The sequence below is a fragment of the Lissotriton vulgaris genome, chromosome 3_1, assembly GCF_964263255.1.
Source record: "Lissotriton vulgaris chromosome 3_1, aLisVul1.2, whole genome shotgun sequence".
NCBI lineage: Eukaryota > Metazoa > Chordata > Amphibia > Caudata > Salamandridae > Lissotriton > Lissotriton vulgaris.
Genome location: NC_141689.1, coordinates 2,113,840,500 through 2,113,856,486, shown reverse-complemented (window position 1 = coordinate 2,113,856,486; position 15,987 = coordinate 2,113,840,500). Strand labels below are relative to the sequence as shown.

The window sequence follows — 15,987 nt, the reverse complement described above, 5'->3', positions numbered from 1 at the left end:
AACTGTTTTCGGATGATGACAGTGATTTCATGTTGGAAGCTGTAGCTACCTATTTTGCATATTCATTCAACCCATGAGTGACTTTGAAGACTTTCATTATTATGGCACGTGACTTTTTAGTAATTCTGAATGGTGCCTTTTTTAATACGAACATTCGACTTTCATATGTTCTGGGCCTATGAACTGGAAGTAGGCCTTAAGTTTGACTTTTATATTTTGTGTGGCCACTATAGGCACTCATACATATTTTTGTTATTAAAATCTTATATACATTTGCATACATTTAGCTTGGCTCAATATCATTGAACTCTGCTTTCATGTTTTACCTCTCATATGGTATTAGCTTATGTTTTCTCTTTTTTAACCGTCCTCGGATCATTGGGGGGGTGTCATATGGTTACTACGTTTCTATATATTGTGTTAAGTTAGCATGAGCTCATTAAATGTTTAAACGCACTATTTTCTTTCAGCTTGAGTTTGCACATGACACCTAATTGTTATTGTAGCTTTCAACCTAGACGAAAGATGTGATTTATTCGAGAATAATATGTTATTGCTCTAGTATCAGTCGTGCTTGGTACACTTGGTACAACTGTCTGCACACCGAGAACTGCACACTCTAAGAATAACCTAACACAAGGTTGCTCAAGGACTGATCCTCGCACCACGTTAGACATAACACAAATAATGTTGCTGCCAACATTGGGCTCTACGCGGGTTTAAGATAGAGTTACAGGGAATGAATCAACACTTGATGCTTCGCATGCAGAGAGCTGGTAGCTGTTGATGTGATCTACTCCTACTGAGAATTAGAGGTATGGGCCCGCCCTGCTAGAACCCAAACGAGACCTTCTTAGATATAATATAATATACTGAATAGGGTGCGCGAAATATAGGTGATACAGAATTCTATAGATTTTTGCATCATAACATGCTATCACCTTTTGCTTATTATGGATTAGTGACTATGCTGCTAACTCTGATTTTTATAATATGTATGTTGGTATTATACAAGATACTGCGTTTGAGAACTTTGCATTGAAAAATAAACATTTCAAACTTGCACGTGTGTTCTTTGCCTCCCAGTTTTGGTTTGCAATGATTATATAACGAAAAAGTGTTCATGTGTTCCACGATACCTGAGGTACCCTAAGTTCATGTTCTGGATTGTCTAAGTCATTGGGAAGTAATTACTACCGATGAGACACTGTAGCTAGCTTGGTAAGGGGATTTCTGAAACAAAGGTGTGTTTTGGGTCACCCGAACTCACCCAGGTTCTAGATCTCTGTGCACAGTTCTGTGGGAGAACGGAAACCCTGCTACAATGTCGGTTACCGACCCCCATCGCCGGTGCCTCAAGTGTTTAGGCCTAGACCACGACGACGGCACCTGCTCCGACTGCCGGGCCCTGACGTCTAAAGCTAGGCGGGAGTGGTCCCGCAAGCGACTGGAACTCCGGCAGTCGGCTCCGCGCCACTCTAGGTCCCGGTCCCACAGGAGGTCGAGGGACCGGTCGCGGGGTCGGAGCCTTCGCAGTTCCGGGAGTGGCCAACGGTCGTCAGGATCCAAGTCCTCAGGTAAGAGGCATGAGAGGTCGGAGAGACATCATTGTTCCTCCGACCCACCCCGACGCTCGCGCGATGCGGCCGGGGGTTCGAGTGACACCACCCACGCTGCTCCGACGGAGTCGCGGTCGTCGCCACCTGCCCCACACCTTCGGGTCCCTGGGCATGACGCGACGCCGGAGGAGATCAAGCGGTACCTCATGGCCCTGAGGTCCCTCCCTCCTCAGCCGGGTTCCGTGGCGCCTCCGGACCCAACGGCCCCGGCTGGAGGGCCTAGCAGGTCAGGTGCTTCGGCTCCGACGCCGCCGGGTGCTTCGGCCCCGGCGCCGCCTGCGACTTTGTTCCCGGCGCTGCAGGCCCTCCCTGGATCTGCTTCTGGATCCGGGTCGTCGCCGGTCGACCTCACCGGCGCCGGCCCCGCGGGTGTCGCCCCCGGCACCTGCTATGGATGCCGTCCCCGATCCTACCCTGTGTCCGGTTCCGGCGCCGGAGCGGCGCCGCTCTCGACGGCCTTTGGAGATTTCTATTTCCATGAACAGGCCCCATCTGTTGACCCTGAACTACAGGAGATGGGTGACGAGGGTGATTGGGAGGGGTCTGAGGACCCTCTGGCACGGGAGTGCCGGTCTCAACAGGACTGGACATATGAGCTTGGGGAGGCCAGTGAACTTGACACTTCGCCAGACACTTGACTTGTCTCCCCTCCCACCGTGGCTACGGATGAGGGGGCTGCTTATAGTGTAGTGTTGACGCAGGTGGCCAAGGCCTTAAACCTTGAGCTCCCTGTCGCGGCCGCGCGTACTAACCTCCTCACTGAGGTCCTTAAACCACAGGCATGCTCCAATGAGCCTCTGCTGCCGTTTAATGAGGCCTTGTGTGACGTTCTTGTGGGCACTTGGTCCAAGCCCGCCACAGGTCCGTCTGTGGATAGGAACGTGGCCAGACGCTACTGCCCGGCCCTGGGAAACCCTTGCTTTTTGTCCACCCATCCCACCCCCGAGAGCCTGGTCATCCAGGCCTCCACTTCCCAGACCGCATTCCCGACGACTCCCCCGATCGGGAATCCAAGAGGTATGAACAGTTCGGGAAGACGGTGTTCTTGTCCCTGAGTTTGGGACTGCGGTCAGTCAATACCGCATGCCTCTTGGGCCGCTACACCCACACCCTGTGGGACTCGGTCGCGGACGTGCTGCCACAATGTCCGGAGGAGGTCCGGGCAAAAGTCACCCAAACCCTTGCGGTGGGTCGAGATGCAGTGCGATATTCCATCCGGTGTGGGCTGGATACCACGGACTCACTGGGCAGGGCGATGGCAACGACGGTGGCGGTTCGACGCCACGCCTGGTTGAGGTCCGCCAACTTTTCGACCGATGTCCAGGCCACTCTTCTGGACATGCCGTTTGATGGCCGTCGCCTCTTTGGCGACAAGGCAGACCATGCGCTTGAGCGTTTTAAGGACTCCAGGGCTATGGCCAAGTCCTTGGGCCTCTCAGCCCCACGCCAGCAAACTGGTGCCTTTCGCTCCTTTCGTGGCCACGGAAGGGGCGCCCCCACACGTGCTGCCAGCCACGCGCCGCAGAATGTTCAACAGCGCGGTGGCGGCCGTGGAAACAGTAGGCCAGTCCACACCTTCCCCCACAGCACCTGCCTCAAAACCCTCCGTGTCCGTTCCTTTAGGCCCATGTGACGCCAGTGGATGGCAGGGTTCGCCATCACCTCTTCCACTGGCACACTGTCACGTCGGACAGGTGGGGGCTGCAAATCGTCCGAAGGGGCTACTCCCTCCCCTTCGAGGCGACCCCTCCAGCCATGCCACCGCAATTCCACCGCGTGTCGGGGGATCACTTACAACTTCTGCAAGAGGAAGTCACGGCCCTCTTGACCAAGGGGGGCATCGAGCGTATTCCTTGGCCGGAAGTAGGGTGTGGTTGTTACTCCCACTACTTTCTGGTACCCAAGAAGGGCAAAGGGAGCCTACGCCCTATCTTGGACCTACGGAACGTCAACGGCTTCCTCCGAAAGGAGAAGTTCAAGATGCTGACTCTGGCTCAGGTCTTAGCTGCCCTGGACCGCGGAGACTGGATGGTAGCGTTGGACTTGCAGGACGCTTATTTTCACATCCTCGTCCTGCTGGCCCACCGGTGTTACCTCCGGTTCACGGTAGGCCACGAGCACTTTCAATTTACCGTGCTCCCCTTCGGCCTTACCAGCACCCCACGGGTGTTGACGAAAGTGATGGCGTTGGTCGCAGCCCATCTGTGCAGGTTAGGGGTGTTAGTCTTCACCTACCTCGACGACTGGTTGTTGAAGGCGGGCTCGCCCCAGACAGTAGTCAGCCACCTCCAGACTACGGCCGATCTCCTGCACCTCCATCAACGTGCCGAAGTCACACCTGTGTCCCTCTCAGAAGCTCCTCTTCATCGAAACGGTTCTGGACTCGGCGCAGTTTCGGGTTTATCCTCCCGAACATCAGGTTCGGGATATTCAGGCTCTGATTCCGATCTTTCAGCCTTTATCCCGAGTCTCGGTCAGGTTGACGCTGCGGCTTCTGGGGCTGATGGCCTCCTGCATCCTTCTGGTGCATCATGCCCGGTGGCGGATGCGGGCTCTGCAGTGGGACCTGAAGTTTCAGTGGGCCCAGCATCAGGGGAACTTGTCCGACCATGTCTTGATCTTGGAGGGCACTGCAAGACAGTTGCAGTGGTGGCTCACGGACCTCGATTGGGTCAGTGGCAGATCCCTCTCCCTACCCCACCCGGAGCACGTATTTGTGACGGACGCGTCCCTCCTGGGCTGGGGGGGGGCCACATGGGAGAGGCGGAGATCAGGGGTCTCTGGTCTCCGGCGTAGTCCCAGCTCCACATCAACCTTCAGGAGCTGCGGCAGTTCCGACTTGCACTGAAGGAATTCCTCCCCTCTGTCCGGGGGAGTGTAGTGCAGGTGTTCACGGACAACACCACCGCCATGTGGTACTGCAACAAACAGGGCGGGGTGGGGTCGTGGACCCTATGCCAGGAGGCTCTGCGCCTTTGGCAGTGGCTGGAACATCAGGGCGTGACCCTGGTGGTTCACACCTGGCAGGTTCCCTGAAAGCCAGGGCGGACGAACTCAGCCGTCGGTGCATGATGGATCACGAATGGCGTCTGAACTCGAACGTGGCGCAAGGCCTCTTTCAGCAGTGGGGAGAGCCTTGGTTAGATCTATTCGCCACAGAAGAGAACGCGCAATGTCATCAGTTCTGCTCGTTGGAATTTCCAAGGCGGCACTCGCTCGGAGACACTTTTCGTCGCGAGTGGAGTTGCGGTCTATTGTACGCCTTTCCGCCTATACCACTTCTGCCCAGAGTTCTGAAGATCATGCGCGACTGGGCACAAGGCATCCTTGTGGCTCTGGACTGGGCACGAAGATACTGGTATCCCGAGCTACTCAGCATGTCAGTCGATCCCCCGATTCGTCTGCCTCTTCGGGAGGACCTTCTGTCGCAGCAGCAGGGGACGGTCCTCCACCCGAACCTGTCCAGTCTCCACCTACAAGCTTGGAGATTGAGCGGCGACAGTTGAGGCCATTTGACTTGCCTCCCGAAGTCTGTAATGTCATTCTGGCAGCCAGGCGTCCCTCCACAAAGTCGGTATACTCCTGCAGGTGGAACAGATTTGTGGCATGGTGCACAGCAAAGGCTGTGGATTCACTCTCTGCACCCCTTTCTGAGGTTCTCCTCTTCCTTCTTTCTCTTGCCCAGCAGGGCTCTGCTCTGGGCACTATCAAGGGCTACCTTTCTGCCTTTTCCGCCTTCTTAAGGCTGCCTGATCAGCCTTCCTTATTAAAGTCCCCGATTGTAAATAGGTTTTTGAAGGTCATCATACACGTTACCTCCTGTTTCTTTCATGATGCCCCAGTGGGACTTGAATCTTGTACTTACCTACCTAATGTGTGCTCCCTTTGAGCCGCTCCATAACTGTCCTCTCCGTCTTCTTACCTTGAAGACTGCTTTCCTGGTTGCCATCACCTCTGCCAGGAGAGTGAGTGAGCTCCAGGCTCTTTCTTCTACACCTCCTTTCCTCTCTGTCCATCCGGACATGGTTGTGTTGCGGACGAGACCCTCTTTCCTGCCCAAGGCTGTCACAGCCTTCCACATCGGGCAGTCCATTACCATGCCCACATTCTTTCCGCCTCCGCATCCCTCAAAAGTGGAAGAGAGGCTCCACCGTCTGGACCCAAAACGTGCGCTCTCTTACTATCTGGATCGCACACGCCAGTTCCAGGTGGATGACCAACTCTTTGTTGGTTACGTGGGTGCTAAGAAGGGAAAGGCGGTGCACAAGCGGACCATCTCGCGGTGGATCATCTTGTGTATTCAGGTGTGTTACTCCTTGGCTCAGAAGGAACCCCCTGTGGGACTAAGGGCTCATTTCACTCAGGCCACGGCGACTACCACTGCCCTGGGCTGAGGAGTGCCCTTGCAGGACATTTGCCAGGCAGCTACGTGGGCCTCGCTGCACACGTTTGCAAGACACTATTGCCTGGACAGCGAAGTCCGGAGGGGTGGCTTCTTTGGCCGTTCTGTCCTCCAGGACTTTCTGGTGTGAATATTGGTTCGCAGACCCACCACCGGGGTTGGTATTGCTGAGGTATCTATTCTAAGGTAAGGAATCTATCACTAACATGTCTCTTTCAGATCCACAAGTTACTACTTGTGTAACGATATATCTGTAAGAGACATTAGTTAGTGATAGATTCCTTACCGACCCTCCCATCCTCCCCGTTCTGCGAACCGATATCTAGGGTTAAGGTCATCCCCTTTCAGGGCCCTAGTTTCATGGCACCAGTGTTGGTTCTATCATGGCTCTGCGTATCTGGCGCGGAAAAGCTGTGTATCAGAACTGACGTCAGCGCGCATGGGCGGCGTCTAAGTACTCCGTCATCCCGGCGCTAACGACGACGGACGCGGAGCCGCGGACGACGCCTGCCGGCGCGCAGGGGTATTGCTATTCAAAATTTTCCGGATCCAGTCTGACGGCTGGGGATATTCTAAGGTAAGGAATCTATCACCAACTAATGTATCTTACAGATAAATCGTTACACAAGTAGTAAATTGTGCTTCAGAAGCAAACGTGTATTGGAAGTTTGGTGGAATTATGGGTTATTAGGTTTACTCTTGTATTTTTGGTGAGAGCATTCCATGCATTCACTTTAGAATTATTTGTGGTAAACTGAAATGAGTAAATTGGAGTCAGACAGCATTGTTAGTAGGGGGGGTTGTGGCATCAGGCAATTGATTGGTGGTATGTTTAGCGGCCTAGAAGAGACTCTGTATTATTCGATTTCTGAGAAAGGAGAGGTTGTGATCCATGGCATGAAATGTAGATGGTTCACAGAAATACATAACAAAAAATTAAGAAATGGACATGAGTGTTAGAGTAGTATAGGTATGGTTGGCAAGAAGGGGAGTCGCGCATATGAGGAGGAGGAATTCAATAGTATTAAATCAAGGACACATTTTCATGCAGGATTTTACCAACATGGGGGAGCTCTAAGCATTGTACCCTAATTACATGCAAATTAGATGAAACTGTAAATTATGAAGAGGAAGGAATAATGTTGAAAACTATAAATTAACCTATAAAGTGAAGTGTATTTAGGAGCATTTTGTTCTGTAAACCGTTGTAAGCTCAATTTGGCACGAAAAATGCACTGATACAGTACCTTTCACTTATACATAATACGCCTTGAACACAGTTGTTTCTTTTATTGCAGCAGTGTTAACAAATTCCACTAGACCACTACATGGACAGTCCTTTTATGAAGGTCAAAGATAGCCTGAATAACATTCAGGGATATTCACAAATATACTTGAATTAGAAGTCAATTGATGTCCAAAGTAATCAGAAGTTTTGACTGTAGGTAAAAGTTAAGATCCCCTTTCATATTCTATTCTGCTATGGAAGGACGCTATACAGGGGTTCTCTCTTATTCTTTTCTCCGTATCCAGCTCTCCGTAACAGTATTGAAAGTGACTTTTGCAATCACTTTCTGCATTAATAGTTGGGAGTTTGCTGATGGCCTTGTTTAGTGTTCATGATTATTGAGTTGTCTCATGATTACTTATCCATAATCTGCTATGTTTTGTAATACCGTAAACCATCCTTTGTCAGCAGGCTTCATGACAAACTCTTTATTTTGTAATATCAGACAACTGCCATTCTTGTTTGATTGTCATATCTCCGCTAAGTTATGTTGGCTGGAATGCTGAGAAATACTGTGAATGTACAGACTCACTGTCACCACATAAGTAACCTCTTTGCAGGAACAAGTAACAGGAACTGACCGAAGCATTCCCCATTTCAATATAGTTTCTGTGCTCACTTCAATCGTGTCTTATAGAGTATTATATTGCAGCAACTGTTAATCACTCTTATTTGTGTCATTGTGCAGGGTGTGTGCGTATAACTATAGAGCTCTTCAGTTACCCTTATGAATTGTTTGTGGTAACATGCAGTTTCAGAGTGTTCATGCTATCTTTTCTTTTTAAGGCATATCTCCCCTCAACGTTTTGGATCACCTTACTGGATGCTTTTTACCAAAGTCTGATCTGCTTCTTAATTCCTTATTGCGTAAGTATGTTGCTTTGTTGTTAAGCATTTTTGTAACATTTGATTTGTTGGCTTTCAGTGGATAAATCTGTGAAAGTGGTAGGCCTTTACGCAGAGTTCCCGGTAAGCATTCAAGGACAAGCATGTTTTATAGCCCAGGGAGGCTACCTACTTATGGGCTAAGCAATTCACTTTTGTCGGAGGTAAGGGTGCTGGGCCTATTGAATTACCATAAAGCTGTGCAGTTATGACAAACTAAACATTAGTTACCAAAATGAGGTTCTCTTTAGGGGTTTACATCTTCAAAAAGATACCTTACCTGTGCGAGGCATTGAACACTTTCATGTAAGGGGAATGAATAAGCTCTCAGACTTTGCAATTTGTAATGGGCATAACTTGAATTTATATATTTGAAGAAGGAACACATTATGTTCTTAGCTGCCGCAATCATTTGCGTCTCCTGGTGAGTCGTTATTGTGAATGTTTGATTAGTTAACATTTCCATATTAACTGCTTGTTAGAGCTGGCATCCTTGGCTTGGTTTTACCCCTATCTATTTGCCTTCAGACCTCCTGTTTGCATACTTTGTTTTTGTTGGTTTTAGGACTCTTCACACTTTACCACTGCTAACCATTGTTTGTGCTCTGCTCTTAAAAAAATGGTAAGATTGACTTTACCCGATTGTCATATTGAATTTACTGTTAAGTCCCTTGAAAGGTGGCAACACCTGTTCCAAGGGCCTGTAAATCAAATGCTACTAGTGGGCCTGCAGCACTGATTGTGCCCCCCACTTAAGTAGCACTTTCAACAGTACTAAGTGGTGCCACCCCAGTTCTGGACCCTTGGAAGTGGGCTTAAGGTGCTTTGCCAGCCTCTGTGGATCTAGGGGAACTGATGCTTCTCCTCTGCTGCACGGCCCAACCCAGAGCAGAACTGGCACATCTCTGTTGCTGAGTGGATTGGGCCAGTCGCAAAGACCTTAATCGCTTCTGCAGCCCTCATTCTCTGCACAGCAGCCTCAACGATTATGCCAGACTCCACTTTGCAGCCTTGCAGCTCCTTAGATCCGACGCTGCGCCTCAACTGTGAGCTTCATCTTTGACACCAGACTTCGCATCGTAAGCCCTCATTGACTGGATTATCTGATGCAGGATCTCTCATCGCAGCCTTGCCACATCTTTGAACTGACGCAACGCTTTGGATGCGCAATGCATATTTGTGCGGATCCTCGCACTGCTCTGCAAACCAGGATTTAATATACTTTGTTCAGCTGGCCCGCACTCCATTGTGGTTAGCCTGAACTTGTGATTTTGTCCCGGTCTGGTACGGCCAGATATCCACAGTTGGCGCTTTGTGCTTTTTGGTGCTATTTTTACTAGAATCTTTAAAATTGCATTTCTCTGGTTCTACTGATTGGATTTTTGTTTTGGTCTTTGTTGAATTTTTTTTTTCATTTTATTTTTCCTAATTTGGTGTGGGATCTTTTTTTTTGGTGTTTTTTTAACTTTATTGTTTGAAGTGTTGCACAAATACTTTACACATTGCCTTTAAGTTAAGCCTGAATGCGCTCTGCCAAGTTACCAGAGGGTTAAGCACAGGTTGATTTAGGGTTAACTTGTGTCTCACTATAGCAAAGATTGTGGTTTCTCCTTGAGAGGGACTAACACCCCAGTCAACCAACTACCCAATTTATTACACTGTTTGTGATCTTCGACGGTTTAAATGTGTCACTGTTTTCACGGTGGCATACTCGAACTATTAAAATGTCAATTTTAGTAAGAAACAGGTCGAAGGTTTTTAGGAGGATTATGAGGCTTATACCGACCATTGTCAGTTTTTCCGTCCAGGGCTGTGCTGATAAAAGCTCAAAAGAAAGCTGGAGATTGGTGGAATATTATAGTATGGATATTTGTCATCTTTACAGTTGAAGATTTTAGAGCATCCGCTTCTTTCACAGTAAGTTGAAAGAGCAGACCAAGTTTGGAGAAATGGCTGGAATGTGCCTTTAGTTTTACTCGTGCTGTATTCCCGTCCAGCATGGTAAACTGCAATATAAAACTACCCAGTGGTCCATAGTATACTGCATATAGTATAGTCAATAGTTGACTCTTTTTCAGAACCTAGGAAAGTATTATTATTAATTTTTGACGGAAATAGCTGGAGGACTATTGAGCTACGGAGCGGATAGACTGCAAACTCTGTGCCAAAGCGTTCTGGATGAACTGTGTGTGTGTGTGTGTGTGTGTGTGTGTGTGAACATTGGGCACCACCTTTAGCCATTCAGAACCAACTTCAAATTACGTATTTTCCCTAGTTACCTTTCAGAAATATATTGAACTGCATGCCCATTGAACTAAGGGGTAACGGTTTAGTACCAAAGGAGTATTTTTAATTTGTTGTTTTTGCTTTTTATTAAACAGTGCTAAGGAGGGCTGGCTACTTCACACTTCAGACGTGAGCACAATGCAATTGCCCTTCTGAATGCCGTTATACAACCAGCATTGATGAGGCCAGTTTGTTTAGTCTTTGGGACCTTTTCGCTTTGCTAATTTCTTTTAGCGATGCTGTACAGAGTCAAGGAAAAAGTAAAATACTTTTTCTGAAGGCTGGCCAGCATTGGCAAAAAAAAAGGAGAGAGATCATGATGTAAGTGCATGAATGCATCGCAACATATGCGCACCAGCTGAATGATGTAGGCACCGTTTGCTTTAGTTTTTTATTTGCAAATCCATGATAGCAGACATCACTGAGATCAATAAATTAAAAAATTGACCTTTTTAGGGCGGAAGGCCAAACTAGAATTGAATAGAAGGACCACAGAGGTGGAGGAGGGCAGTGGAGGAGCGGTTGAGGGCAGTGGATTTGAGAATATGTGAAAAGCAGAACACAAGGGGGAGGCGCGCATAATAGATGTGAGAACACTGGTAGAAGCACAAGTGAGAGCAACACAGGTTGGAAGAGAAGAAAACACAGGTGACAGCAACACAAGGGGGAAGAAACACATGGAGAGAGCAGCATGGAGTGCAGGTGAGCCGAAAGAGTAGTACATGCGTGAGAGCAACACAGAGTGTGTGGGGAGCATCCTAAGGGGAGAGATGGTAAACATATGAACTCTCATGGAATGCTTAATTGATTAAGGTTTTCTGAAAGTGAGAGGAGGAAGGATACAAGTCAGCCAGTGGAAGAGATAGTAAAGAGGCAAGATGGACAAGCTTGGACAAGGAAAGCCATTCATTAAGAGGCAAGCAAACTACAGTGACAAAGCCAACCCAGTTGTGAGGTCAATAAATATTTCGCAACCAGGCAGCTTCTACTGTCTGGTAGGTGAGACCCAAAAAAGTAATGTGCCACTGTGCCCCATAAAGGGTGTTTCCTGACAGTCAGTCTCTGACGGTATGAATAATTTAGGAAAGTGGAATATTTTGTTGTCAGAACAGCTGAGTGGAATAGGATAACCATAACAAATAAAATGATGTGCCTAGTAGTGTTTAATATTAGGTGCCAGAGGTTCTCCAGTGTTACACATGTAAATGTAAATGTACATGTATTTATATAGCGCAAATCACCGACCCGGTATCTAAGCGCTTGCTTAGGGAACCCGTCCTGGTATTGCCCTGTGGGATAACCCCGGCAGGGTATGCACAAAGTGAAAGCCAGGCATCCCACCGCGAGGGGCCGTTGTGGAGATTAAGCAAGCTATAGCCCAGAGTCGCAGAGTGTGAACCCATGAATCGAGTAGGCACCGGAGCGAGAATTGTCGAGTCCGTGGACATTTTAGGACTCAAGACCCGCTAAGCCGGGAATTGAACCCTGGTCCCGGGCTGACCTCTGCTTCCAGGTCTGCCTCCTCTAACCAGTGAGCCACACTTCTCCACACATGTGCAGGTGCAAACCTTTCCCATAATCTGTTTAGATTTTATATAATCTAACTTCCTTCAGCTGAACTAGGCCTAAATGGAACTCGCAATAAATTAAATAAACTGGGTACGTTTGCTAATATATTCCCAATATTTATCTACTCATTACTCTTATGGAAAAACTAAGAAATATGGGTGTTGTTTTTGAAGAGTAAGGGACCATGGCTTCTCAGATCAAAGCATAGACTAGCAGCTGCTTTCAACAAATTAACAAACTTAAGCCATTACTTACTTCTGTTTGCATTTGGGCAACTGTATTGGGTGAGATTGTGAATGCCTGTCCTGACTATTGCAATTTTCCCTATGCAAGATTCCCTCATTACCTTTTGGTAAGGTCACAAAGGGTGCAACAGGATGCAGTATTGTCTGTTTTGGAATTTGGAAAAGTGATCATGTTGCTGTGACTCGTGGATAGTTGTATGACAGAAGCATGTATGCCTTTACCATGCATGACTTTACAACGTGGTAATGTCAGCGCACGTGTCTTTACCACACATGCCTTTACCATGAAAATGTAAGTATTTTACAGGTAAGTATAAACTTTATACTACCTACTAGCGGTTGTCTGTAGGTAGTTAGTTCGGATCAAGTTTTCAGAGAAAAAGCGTTTTTTGATTTGCCAATAACTTTGGCGTCGTTTGACGAATCATTGCAAAATTTTCAAAACTAATCACATTAACTCCGGTCTTGAAAATTTCGGAATGATCTGTCAAGTGGGGACCGGCAAATAGGGGGGGACCCAAAATGCTGCTTCTCCATGTTAATTTCCATGGGAAATTGTTGACGCAGCTATAGCCCGAGCTGCTAACCGGAATTGCACCAAATTTGGCAAAAAGGTGAGTGAGCACTCTTTTTGTTAAATGGTGTAAATCCATTCAGTAGTTCCTGAGAAATGTGAAGATTTCTCAGATATACAACTGTGACCGCGGTGGATCCCCGAACCCTCCCGATCTCTAGCCTGAGATCTGATTGCCAGCCAACACTACCAACCAGGAAGTGTTGGCAGCCATCTTGTGACTCAGTTGCACCTAGTCACAGGACAAAAAGTGAAGAATTTAAGAAAAGGGGGCAGGGCAGAAACACCCTGACCCCCTAGGCCTGTTCAGGGGACATCCCTGCTTTTTACCCCAGGGAACTGCATCTTAGCAGCTCCCTGGGGGTGCAAAGCAATGCCGGCTCCAGCAGGTGGCAGGAGCCACCCGGGACAGCGGGTGCTTCAGGCTCCCCCCATGGTCCCCAACCAGCTGGCCATGCCCCCAGGGATGGGGTCCTCGGGCCTAAAATGGTGCAGGAGGGTGTAAACTACCCCTCCTCTTATATAACTCGCGCCCCTGCAATGAACTGCTTATGACCTCATATATTTCATCACTCATAACCTGGTCAGTGACATCACTGATGACATTCCAAATGACATCATTCAGTAACTGAGTGTTTTTAAAAAGTTTGATTGGTAAATATATATATATATATATATATATATATATATATATATATATATATATATATACACACACACACACACACACACACACACCAAGGTGTATTGGTGAATCCGTGGGTGCTGAAGTGCCTTTATGGATGATTTATTTGGGTGACTGACTGTATAAACAAGTGATTAGCTGTCTCAGTGAATGTATGGGTGAGTGACTAGGTTGTGCGAATGTCTGTATCAGTCTGTCAGTTGGTGTCTAAATGGCTATATGGGTTAGTTGATGTGTAAGTGAGTGGTTGTATGGGTGATTGGTTGTCTGTGTGCCTGTATGAGTGTCTGTGTGAGTGGGTGAGGGTGTGTGTGACTGCCTGCATGGATAAGTGGGTGCGTGAGTCATTGGCACTATGGGTTAGTGAGTGCATCTTGGAGGGGATGTATAGGTGACTGTGTATGGCTGTGTCGGTGAATGAATGGATGTGTCAGGGAAATATGGGTGAGTAACTGCATACGTGAAAGGCAGTATAGGTGAGTGTTGGGAGTATATGAGTGACTATGTGCGACTGAGTGATTGCAAGAGTGACCGTATGGGTGAGTGTTTACTCGTGTCAGTGACTGTATAGGTGAGGGAGTATGTGTTAGTATCTTTAGGAATAAGTGAGTTGGTGTGTATAACTGTATAGGTGAGTAAGTGGCTGTGTAATTGACTATGGGTGAGTGAGTAGGTGTGTGAGTAGCTCTATGGGTGACTGACAGTGTGTGTGCCTGCATGAGAGACTGAGTGGATATATCCGTGGCTGTATTAGTGAGTGATTTGGTGTATGTGTGGCTTTATGGGTTACTGAATGGATGTGTGTGTAGTCCTATGAATCAGTGAGTGGGTGTGTAAGTATGGGTATGAGTGTGCCAATGGTTCTTAGAATGCTATTGTGGAAGTTGGAGTTAGTGTATGAAAGGTTATATTGGAGTGTGAGTGGGTGCGTCAAATTCTGTGAATGATGTCATCAGCGATTTCATTTTGAGATTTCATCAGTGATGTCACTGACCATGTAATGAGCGATGTAATATTAGAGGTCATAAGCAGTGCATTGCGGGGGCGTTACTTATAGTTAGCTCCGCTAACTATAACTGTGGAATTTCCCTGGTTTTATACAAGTGAAATGTCGGCTTAACTATAAGGACCCTGATATATTACATCACTGATGACATTGTCAGTGACATCGCTGATGTGATTGATTATTTGGGTGTGTAAGTGGGTTTGTAGGTGTGTAATTGTGTGGTTATGTGGGTGTGAGAGTAGGTGTGGTAGTGGCCGTCTGGGTCTGCGAGTGTGTGTGTGAGTGGCTGTGTGGGTCTCCGAGTGGATGTTTGAGTGGAAGAATGGGTGTACAAGTGGGTGTCGGTGTGGGTGTGTCAGTAGCTGTGTGAGTGATGGGGCCAGAATGGAACCTCACCTGCTCCTTTATCCAACAAGAGTTCACAGTTTTGCTCAAAATGTTTACCCAACTGGAGTACTTTCTACTGGTTAATTAGTCATTGCTACCTCGTTGGGTAAATATCTAGTGCATATTCTACACTACGGTTACGTAATGGACCACAAGGAAATGTCTTCAGTGGCCTTGTGCGATTGTTCCTAATGAGTCTTCATCCAGAAATCTGTGATGACCTGGATCCTCATGTAGAGAAGACGACAAGACTACAAAGATGTAAATCTCCACCAAATAAGGGTACTTCCTATTAAATATATAAAGCAAGTGCTTCTTTGTTTAGTGGAAATGTTGTCATGTTCTTCAGCATCAAGAATGCGTCACTAATCTATGCAGGAAATGTACTGGGGGGCCTTTTGGTAAGCTGTCCATCATCCTGGCAAAATACAGGAAGACCGTTGCATACTAAGAAGGTAGGCAGGGCCAAATGGGTGAGGCTTTCAGGTGATTTTATATTTTTGCATACTGGTAGTAATTTAAAGGTAGAACACTTGCTCTCACCAGGAGAGGAAAAAAAAGACCCACTTGTCGCACGCACTACAGATTGTTCTCCAATAGATCAACGATCAGCGACTGCTCTCCAGCGAGAGCTCCGCATGCAAAACATGCTGCTCCATGTGTGTGTGAGCAATTTTTTTATCCATTTACCTTCTTGACAGTGGGCAGGAGCAGTTTCGAAAAATCCGCTCTCAGCGAGCAGGAGCAGTTTTCCTTACTGTTCGCTCTAACTTGGATGGAGCGACAGCAAACTACTCTGTCCCAAGGATGGGCACCGCAGGGCTTAGGAAGCTGGCACTTGGGGGTTGGCGGTCCCCAAGGCCATTAATGACCCCCCCCCCCCCTCCTTTCTTTATGTAGTGAGAGCCCGGGGAGGCGATGGTCCCATTGCTGAAAATAGCCCCAGAGTGGGAGCCCCCCTCCAAGTTAAAGTTTGGCCATGTCCCAGGGAGGTATGGCACCTTGTGCCATAAATGCCCATGAGGGCTAGCCTTGGGGAGG

At 47.8% G+C, this 15,987-nt stretch overlaps 1 protein-coding gene across 1 annotated transcript in view; it reads left to right on the top strand.

The window, feature by feature from the left end:
• Positions 1-15,987, top strand: part of ATP10D (ATPase phospholipid transporting 10D (putative)) — a 772,711-nt gene that overhangs the window by 690,365 nt on the left and 66,359 nt on the right. Inside the window, exon 20 of the mRNA XM_086962685.1 lies at positions 8,096-8,176. Within this exon, the coding sequence (XP_086818811.1) occupies positions 8,096-8,176 (81 nt within the window). The remainder of the gene's footprint in view (positions 1-8,095; positions 8,177-15,987) is intronic.